Source organism: Elaeis guineensis, chromosome 12 (assembly GCF_000442705.2).
Source record: "Elaeis guineensis isolate ETL-2024a chromosome 12, EG11, whole genome shotgun sequence".
NCBI classification, from domain to species: domain Eukaryota; kingdom Viridiplantae; phylum Streptophyta; class Magnoliopsida; order Arecales; family Arecaceae; genus Elaeis; species Elaeis guineensis.
Genome location: NC_026004.2, coordinates 16,658,500 through 16,668,853, shown reverse-complemented (window position 1 = coordinate 16,668,853; position 10,354 = coordinate 16,658,500). Strand labels below are relative to the sequence as shown.

General features: G+C 36.8%; 1 protein-coding gene across 3 annotated transcripts; it reads right to left on the bottom strand.

Annotated features, from left to right (window-relative positions):
• Window positions 1-2,508: 2,508 nt before the first annotated feature.
• On the bottom strand, window positions 2,509-7,949 carry LOC105054944 (protein NTM1-like 9). Of its 3 annotated transcripts, XM_010936604.4 has the most exons (8): window positions 7,446-7,949; window positions 7,052-7,338; window positions 4,685-4,871; window positions 4,515-4,591; window positions 4,000-4,317; window positions 3,186-3,914; window positions 2,999-3,098; window positions 2,509-2,912 (listed from the first exon to the last, which is right to left on the bottom strand). In XM_010936604.4, the coding sequence occupies exons 1-8, from the start codon at window positions 7,612-7,614 to the stop codon at window positions 2,680-2,682; spliced, it is 2,100 nt and encodes a 699-aa protein (XP_010934906.1). In that variant the 5' UTR covers window positions 7,615-7,949; the 3' UTR covers window positions 2,509-2,679. The 3 variants fall into 3 exon arrangements, with proteins under 3 accessions (XP_010934906.1, XP_010934904.1, XP_010934905.1); XM_010936602.4 differs by having other exon boundaries at window positions 4,515-4,871; XM_010936603.4 differs by having other exon boundaries at window positions 2,999-3,089; window positions 4,515-4,871; window positions 7,446-7,948.
• Between the last annotated feature and the right edge of the window lie 2,405 nt (window positions 7,950-10,354).

The window sequence follows — 10,354 nt, the reverse complement described above, 5'->3', positions numbered from 1 at the left end:
GGCCTCTTTAATTGGTTTGAAATATGAAACTTAGAGGCCTAATTATTGTCCTCAGAATCAAAATTATAGACAAAAGTGGTGCTCACACATGTCAACTTCAGCCTAGGTTCCATGGCCTCGAAGTGGACTTGGAAAAATTTACCTTTGTTGTTGGAGCCAACCCTACGTACAATCGAAGTAAACTTTGATGGGCTGGCAGAGATACAGGTAGGACGTTGTGGGCACGAGCTTCCTTAGTGGCGAGTATATAGGTTATTGGTTAGAAGCCGGCCATGGTGCTCTCTCTTTAAGAGGTGTCCATCCCACTTACCAAGTTACTGGCGAAGTGGAGAACTTGTTTTGCAGCCGAAGACATGCAGGCTATGGAGATTTAGGTGGTGGAAGACCATTCCACTAGCATTGCAGGTTAGATTAGAGAAGGGTCTCTCTCTCTCTCTCTCAATTATTGCATTGATCAAGTCCAAATGGACCGGGGCAAATCTCGAAGCATATGCATGGTGGATAATACATAATCGGGAATCGGTGAAATACAAGCTACAACATGGCATGTTATCCACCATCGGATTTGGCATGGTCCATTGGACCTCTCTCTCTCTCTCTCTCTCTCCCTCCACCATCCATAGTTGCGTGATCTCACATTTATCATGAGAGAAATCAATTAGCTAATTAGTTTTAGACTTTATCTATGTCTTGCATGTTTTCAAAATAAAAGATAATAAAGTTTTACTTAAAATGCATTATAAATAACTTTTGTAGTGATTGGTTGCCTGAATTTTATTCTAGTAGAGGCTTCATTATATTTTAAAAACTTATCCTTTGTCTGCATGATTGATTAAGGCAAATAAAATCTTGAAAAAAGTGGCGGTGATACATGACTTAAAGCTTTTAGAAGATTTTGAATGTGTTCTTGCTCAAACACCAAGCTGATATAGTGGCCTTGATTCTTTTTTTGAGATTGGAAGGGGTTTTAATCAATATCTTCCCATTGTAAGTCTAATTGGTCTGTTTAGGACCGACTCCAGCTAAAATCGAACTCCTGTATTTTTGCTAAAATGGTAAAGGGATGATATCGGTCAAACAAATGTTTGTTGATTGGTAGATTGGATTTTTGAAAGATGGAAAATGAGTCACATGCCCACCTTCACTATATTATGCTTGAAATCTAAATGGATCCATGACATTTATATGTTTGATGTATGTTTGCTGCCTATAATGCCAGCTTCAGCTAAAAAAGCCTGCTTAAGTGGAGTATCTTACAGGATGAGCGATGAGCAATTCTTTGTGCACCGCACTACGTGCACGTAGTGATTGGATCACGTGCCGGAGAGGGAGGGGGGGGTGTTCCGTGTGCGCCAATCACCGTATGTGATGCAACTCATTCTGCACCGTGCGCGATGCAATAAGAATTTCACCTTGCAGGACTGACATGTCTAGATATGGAGCCGAAAGCATGTTATAGTCAAATTTGGAGCCCACATGACCACTTGGACTTCATTTTTAATTTGGTGGGGAGCATAGCCATGTTATAGCCTATTACAGTTGGCTAAGCCTAGGCTAAAAACTCATATGGCTTAAGTACGCCACAACAGCCAACGTAGGCCCCAGTTGCTAGATTTGCCAAAATTTGCACCCAAAAGTGCAACCAAAAAAAAAAAAAGATTAGGATTATAAGAAGTTGATTAGGATCATAAAAATTGACTCCTACCTCCCATATTTCAGTGATACCAATCATTATTCAAGTTAAAACTCCAAAACATCAAGTTTAGGCATCTTATTTATACCACTTTATTGACGCCATCAGATTGAAACGATCGCATCTTATGCAAAGCCAACTAACCTTGCTTGTGCAAAGAAAATCAAAGTTTCTCAAATTTATGGTAGAATGGAATGAAGTACCAAAGCAGCCTTTCCATCCCTCACAACAGCAAATGTAAAACAGCTAGTACAAGACAGCAGTTTAATGTCGAATTGGATATAATACCAGCAACATTCAACCTAGAGCAGACTTTCCAGATTGACTTCAAACAAGGTTTCAAGTTGCTCAGGTAATGCCCAACATGAAATTAAATTTTAAATTTGACAGTCTCAAGTGCAATTAGTTACAGACTGGCTGCAAAGAATTTTACCAAGGGGCAGAAGACTATGAACGGGCAATTGGAGAAGTAATCAAAAACCAACAGAGCAACCAGCGCATGTAATTTTTCTCTCATCGTTGATGATGATAAAATGTGTGAAAAGTAACCCAAAGCATCAACTGGAGATAATAACCATAGCACAAAGGAATTATTTGCTTGTACGCTTGATTTATTTCATTAAACATCACCTATCATACTTCATAAATGTTGGAGCACCAAGTGCATTGTCCCCATAAACTCCTTAACTAGCTCAATTAGCTTCAGAGGAACTAGCTACTTGGTATTTTGATGGGCATTTGGCACCATCAGCAATATCTGGCATGACTCAAGGCGAGAGAAACAGAGCAAGCTGTGAAGGCTTCTACAACAGATAGACCATGACAACTGGTAGGCTCACATTTACTGATAAACAAGAAGGAAAGTTTAAGGGTATATACAAACCACCGTAAGCATCTGAAGTTCCCTACATGTCAGGAAGTTCCATATTTACAGAGAATGTGAAGGGACAATCCCTATGCAAGCAAAATTATACAGTGAACTTTAGCTATATCGGCACATATTGAGAGTTTATGCACCTCCATATGCCAAAACACATCAGCAGAAGGATTACTGCAAGAACAAGCCGGACAACATAAGCAACAACTGAACCAGTTCCTGATATTCCTGGGTGTGAGGGAGGGTCTTTCAGGACATTTGCATCATCATAAGTGCCTTTCGTTCTCAACCTCAGCAAAGGTTTTGATTCCTGATACAACTCTGAGCTGTGTGTTGCATCATCTACATGATAAATAAGTGTAGTCAGCAAAAGAATAATTTAATGAGAATATGTTCAAGTAACACAATAGATTTTTGCTCCTTATTACCATGAATAGATAACTGTTCGAGCTTGTCCAGTAGAGCAGGCTTTGAGATCTCCCTAAATTCAGCAAGATTGTCATCCACATGCTCTCCTGCCTGCAGCGACTAGATTAAGGTATATTAAGTTCATGCAAATGTAAGTAAAGACTACAAGAAAACCCATTTAGATATGGACTAAATAAAACACCATACCTCTGTTGTTGATTCTCTGTCTACCTGGTCATCTTTGCTGCTGCTTGATTCACCAGCAATAGCGGAAAATGATCCCACTTCAAGAGAAGCTTGCAAACGAATCCTTCCAAATACTCTGCCCCGCTTTGATGATAACTTGTTCAAACTTGGAGGATGTGCTTTCCGAGTCCTGATCTTGATTCCAGTTCCCTCAAAACCATCTTCATTACTTGGTGTATCCTTCTGGGTCAATGATTCCTCAGTGCTATCACACAAATCTTGCAAAGCCTTTCTCATTGCCTCTTTGTCTTCATGATCATCTCCACTGCTGCTTGATTCACTACCAGCTAAGGCAAATGACACATTTTGAACTGGACCCTGTAAACGGAACCTACTTGTTATGGTGCTCTGTTGTGCAGATATGTTCTTTGAATCTGATGGATGCTGCAGTTGATGAGGCCTGAACTCAATTCCAGTCACCTCAAGACCATCTCCATTATTTGCAATATTCTTCTGGTTATTAGATGCCTCCATGCTATCAAACAAATATTGCAAGGATTCTGAGGCAGGGTCCACTGAGCACACATCTGGTCCAGTGCTATCATATGGAAGTAAACTTGCATTTTCATAAGGTGCACTCAGATGGGGTTCTGTTTCTGGATATCCATAAGAAGAATTCATCTGTAACAGTTCATTTAACAGAAAAGATGGTTCTTCAGACCACTCAGAAGCTTCCAGACTAACATGTTCCTGTATAATTGAAATAACAGAAAGTCTCAGCTTTTGTTCCTTTTTTGGTTATACATTAATCAATTGATATAACAAGCACACATACCTGAGGTAGTCCTGCTTCAGTATCGATATCGCTGCTGGTCCCACTATCCCTGAATGATGCTGAATCCCAGATGCCATGTCTTGGCACACTCTCAGCAACTGAATTTTTCTGAGCATCGGATGCCCGAGGAGAATATTCATCTGGATTACCTAGAACTGCATCTAAGAACTCATGAAAAGAGTCCCGATCGGCATCATCAACATCTTCCATAGGGGATTCCTGGTCGTCTGTGCAAGGCAGCATTGGGGAACTGAAATTCGGAAAGCCATTAGAATCTATTTGCTGATGATGTGGACCATGGTACTGTGTTGAGACATCCTGCAGAGGAAAGGCTTACACTTATGGAGATTAATCATGCCTTGGTTAGTGTAACGGTACAAGCAAGAATACATGCCAAAATCAAGAAAACAAGCTTGAAGGAATGAATTTATCAGAAGGCATTCCATTAAATGAAATAAACACAATAAAAAGTGGAAAAAAAAATATCCAGAACCTAAGATGAACAAAGTTCTTACATGCATTCCAGCTTTGGCATCATGATTATCTGCAGCAACGTTGCAAGACCTCTCATCTGGTTCTACAGAGCAAGTTGCTGAACAATGAATGTTGTCAGTAAGCCATCTCTTAATAACTGTTGGCTGCTGTTCAACCGAATCAGGCAAGGATTGAGGCTCTTCTTGCAAACCTGATTCTGGAGACTTTTGATTTACTGGGGTTGAGATTTCCTCCATACTATCTTCTTCATGCAGGGTACCATCAGGAGAGGATTTGGTTGGGGTTGGAGAGAAGCCACTTTTCTCCATTTCATCAGCTTTGGAGTTTGAACCCTTTTCTTCTGGCTTTTTAAATAAGCGATAAAGGACATAACCACCCTGCAGAAAATAAAAATCACAGTGAAAATTTATGAAGAAAAACTGCAACAAGTAAGATATGATAAGTAGCCATACAGCCAGTAGACAATATAAATGTAGGTGGACTATATACAAAAATGTCCCTATTGGCACACAGTGATACAAGTCACAATCATAACAGATAGGTACAATAGGGGAAAGATTTAAATATCTACACGCAATGCTAGACCTCCCACTCACTCAAGCATCTTCTCAAGAAATAATTTGCCAACAGTTTTTGCATCCAATATTTGGTAAATAAAGATGATCTTATATCCAATTTTTGAAAAATCATCATCCTTCTTACGTTTAATTTGTAATAGCCTTTGATGGTATACTGTTCTGCAATCTACAAAATACTCTTCATCATCATTCATACTAGTAGTTTATTGGCAAGAACATCGCAGCAACAAGCAATAACATGCTTTCATATAACTTGGCGTGCAATGACAACTATTTACACAAATGATATAGTCTATTACATGGAGAATCTATATCAGCTTCAAAATAGATACATAGAGACCCAATGTTTTTGAACCTCTGTATTTGGTCACCTTTTTGACCCAAACTTTTGACCAACACAGAAACTGGCAGACTTTGGTATCTCTCTCCACCGATTTCAACATCTACCATCCTCCGACTGGAATTCACATTTTTCTTAAACATCCAAACTAACAATTGCCTATTTTTGATACTTAACCATACTACAAGAGTAGTTTCCACTTTTACCAGTCAAAAATAGAGAAAAAGAAGTATTATAAATAGCATGTTTCAGTAACCAATAAATTTAATAAAAAAGGGTTTAAAAAAGAAATTGCATAATTTTATCTCAGAGGAATGTTATGTTCCAAAGCAAAAATATATACCACATCACCTTAGAAGGTTTAAAAAAGAAGCAGAAGCTAGGTTGAGTTCAAACTGAAGATTCCACCCGATCTTATATTATAAATTTGTTAACATTACATAAAAAATACAATAGCTTGAACTTCTTATACAATGTTTACCACTTGCAAGATGCACTAGTGAATCGTTATGATTTTTCGAACCGCTATTTTACCATCACCAAAATGTCAAAGGGCTATTCAAATCCTTCTCAGTATTCCATAAAACCCCAACCCTGTAATGTCATTATCAAAGAACCAAAACAAAATGAAATGTTCATTATGCATCATACATGGAATTATATGACAAGTTATCAGAGCATATATAGATTAAATTGGGGATGATAATCCAAAGCATCCAAGAGTGAAAGCAGAAACATGTAGAACCCTGCTACCAAATCCACTTCAACAAAGCTTCTCACCACCACGACCCAAACAATCCACTTTCATATCTTTGAAGAACCTTTGCCTGTGCAGGTAAAACAAACACATGAAAGCATTCTGGAAACATGTTTGAGAAAAGTCTCTTCACAAATGGATTAAATGAGCCTGTATTTCCACATAGGTTCTATTACAGGTAAACAAGGTGAACCTAGTAGTACTCATCTCATTATGCTGGCAGCTATATGCACTTATACACACATATCGCAGCCAATAATTTAGACACCAAAGCAAAAGTCACGACTATCTACATACCTCAATCTTCTGTAAAAGAAGTGCATGCATGCAAAGGCAAAAAAACAAGAACTTACACGTACAGAGCATTTCCCATACTACAAGATGGGCAATTTAGTAAACAAGCACGTGTTCCATCGGGGTATCAGATGGTGTCCAATTTGATGGTGATACAGATTAACGCCACGACATGATCACAACGTATTTTCGTAACTGCCATGCTGCACGACTTTCCAGATAAAATTCCTTTAAAGTTAAAAACTTCACATGCCACACATCAAAACATACGGATATCAGGATAAAAACCATGTCAGAAGATGAGCATATCTACTGACACCAGAATCAGATCTAACTAGTCCGTGCCATAAATAATAGAATCACTTCACAAAAAATGATCCCATGACATCAGTATACTGGAAACAAGACTAGATTACACTAAAATCTATAAAAAATGAACATCTTTTTCACCGCCATAAGAATTAAAACCCCATCATATAGCAAAAGCAACCACAAGAACATCCAGATTAGAACACCAAAACTATATGTACACCTTAAAACAAATAGTCCTTTTTTTTTTCCTTTTAAAGAATGGATTGAGCTTCGAACCTGATCGCCGGACTCGAATTCCCGCTCGGTGGTGCGGTACTCGTGTATGATCCAGCGGGTCCGGATGCCCTTCGGCGCTCTTCCTCGGTGGAAGACAAGGGTCTTCTTCATGCCGATGAGGTTTTGCCGGCCCGGCGCAGCCTTAGACCGGATGAGACGGTCCCTCCCCGTGGCCTTCCAGTACCCGGCCTCCGTCGCGCGGTTGGACCTATTCCCATTCGCGTACTTCCGATCCTTCGGCGCAAAGAAAAACCACTCCGGATCGTCCGATCTGATAATAGATTTATCTGCCCAGCCACATCAAACCCACCCGAAGCGCATCAAGATCGAATTTTTACAAAAAATAATCGACCTTCTAACACGAGAAATGAAAGAAAAAGGGGGGAATTGATACCAGGAAGATCCCATGGCTCGCACTTCAAGATATCGATCTCGGGGATGATTTCCATGTCGTTCCTGATCCGGCCGGAGATCTTCCGCTTGAGGTAGACGTTGACGAGCTCCTCGTCGGTCGGGTGGAACCGGAACCCTATGGGGAGCGACCCCGGGGAGATCGTCATCATGGCTCCTGCCTTCCTTCGAGTACCTCCACTATGCTCCCAAATACCGCCGCCCCACTCGAAATCGAACGCCGAAAACAGCTAATAAAGCGAAATCTTCAGTCCCAAAGCTCAAATTCGAGAGGCAGGATCGCTGGAACTCGAGAAACCCTAGAAAACTTTTGGGGCTTCTGATCTCTTCCAGGCCTAGGGTTTTGAGTTCTCAGAGAGAAAAAGAGAGGGTGAGGAGCGGGCTTATTATATAAGCGAGCTTTGTTCCACGACCACCGAGAGAGAGAGAGAGACAGCGGGAGAGCGGGGTGGCTGGGTTTTAGAACGATGCATTCTGCGCTAAGGAAAGCCAGCTGGATCACGGGTTTAATTAAAGAGATCTGCCAGTATATTCTGATCGACGGATTTATCCATGAGATTCATGGAATAAGGAAGCGGATGTAATGTACGATACGGTCGGCTTTTAGGTCCGTTTGCTTGGGTGTATCAAATTGGCGATTTCTCATAATTATTTATTTAAAAAAATAATTATAAAAAAAAATAAATTTTATTATATTTACTTGATAAAATTTTTTTTTAAAAAAATAATATTAAAAAAAATTACAATATTTGATTAGAGTTCATCCTATATGATAAAATTTATAAATATATTATTTAATATAAAATAATTTTATAATATCACAATAATATTGTCATCTGATCAATTTTATATAATGGCTATAATCATATAATTCTTTACATAATATTATTTACATCTTAATTTTTTATAAATTTTTTTGATTAATTAAAAAAAATATTTAAATAAATTTAATAATTATACATATAATTTTATTTAAAATATTTTTAGTAAATATAAATTATTATTATTTAAAATTATCAAATATTAATTTTCATGATATTTGTAAATATGAGATTCATTATTTTTTTTTTAGAAAAAATTAATGAGAAATATCTAATTGAGTTTTAACTTAAAAGCAGCTATCCACTTAAGTTTCAAATAAAAAATTTTCTATATTTGAAACATAGCTTGAAAACAACTATCCAAATGAGGTAAAATGATCAAATTATCTTTGCAGTTATAAAGTAACACTATATTATTATAAAATAATATTATACTATTATAAAATAATACTGTACTGTAATAAAAGCAACACTATATTATTATAAAGTAATATTATACTATTATAAAGTTATACTATACTATTATGAAGCAATACTGCATTGTTGTAAAGTAATACTATAATAAAAAAATACCATACTATGATCATATAATATCATCTTATTGTAAAGAAATACTATACTAATATAATATAATATAGTAATATTATATATTATAAAAAAATACTATACTAATATAATATAATACTATCTTATTGTAAAGAAATACTACACTAATATAATATAATAAAATAATACTATATTATTATAAAGAAATATTATACTAATATAATGTAATATTATTTTATTAAAAAAATACTATGATAATGTAATACTGTAGTATTTTATATAATGATTATAATTATATAGTTCTTTACATAATGCTATCTACATCTTAATTTTTTTATAAAAAATTTTATTTAATAAATTTAAAAAATATTAAAATAAATTTAATAATTATATATATAATTTTATTAAAAATAGTTTTATCAAATATAAATTATTATTATTTAAAAATTTATCAAATATCAATTTTTATGATTTTTGTAAACACGAGATCCATTATTTTCTTTTTTTTTTTTTTAATATGAAAGATAGTAATCTAACCTAGCATTCATTTTTCTATACCACAATCAAATGGAACCCTACGTAATTTTGTTTTTCCGGAAAACAAGTGGGACGAGATCAGTCCAATCTAAAGCCAATAAAAATTCGACACGTTTAGATCGGTCGTGGGGCCCAGCCGGGTCTATGGATTCCTCCTTAGAAAGGAAGGTGGTTACACCACTGGCGGGAGGCGAGGAGTAGGTCTCCGTTTTCTGTTGGCAAACGGTGACGAACCGTCGGATGGCGATCCGACGACGACAGGGAGGATTTTAATTGTTTCGCCGTGGTATCCGTTTGCCAAGGCGCATAAATTCACCGCGAGGAAAACGGAAGGACGCAGGAATGGTTTAGAAGCGAATTTAAGAACCCATGGCGCATAAATTCACCGCGAGTGACGATACAACAAGGAGGGGATCAAGTGGCGGGATTCTTGGACCCCACTAGTAATAATCCAGTAGAAGGTTGGATAGATTTGGATAATGGTGTTTGGACCAATCCATTTGTGAATTGAATTCCAGCGATGCTTAATGTTCCCAAACAATCCAGTTTAACAATTTTTAATGTATAAATATCTGACTTCGAGTCTTATTTAATAAAAAAAGAAAAGAAAGTTCTTGGCTTGAGCTTTTTTTTTTTTTTTTTTTTATGTTTTATATTAACATGCAGACGCCTTTGGTAAAGTATTATAACGGTTTAAATATAACAAAGCTCCACGTTTATATCACTATAATATGGTGGTTGGTCACAACGGCCGTTAACGTTTGTATGGAAGAGTCTTGTATTTGTTCTACCAGATAAAGGTTTTATATTTGTTTTTCATGTCAAGTTTCTAAGATATCTTTACATCATTAAATATGCTTGGTAGATATGACATGCACCAATAGGTACATAAATTCATGTCTTCGTTATGACAACATATTTCACTTTGCATCGAGTAGAGCTGGACGTAATTGAGCACCGCACATATTAATTGTTCTTTCCAAGCAGT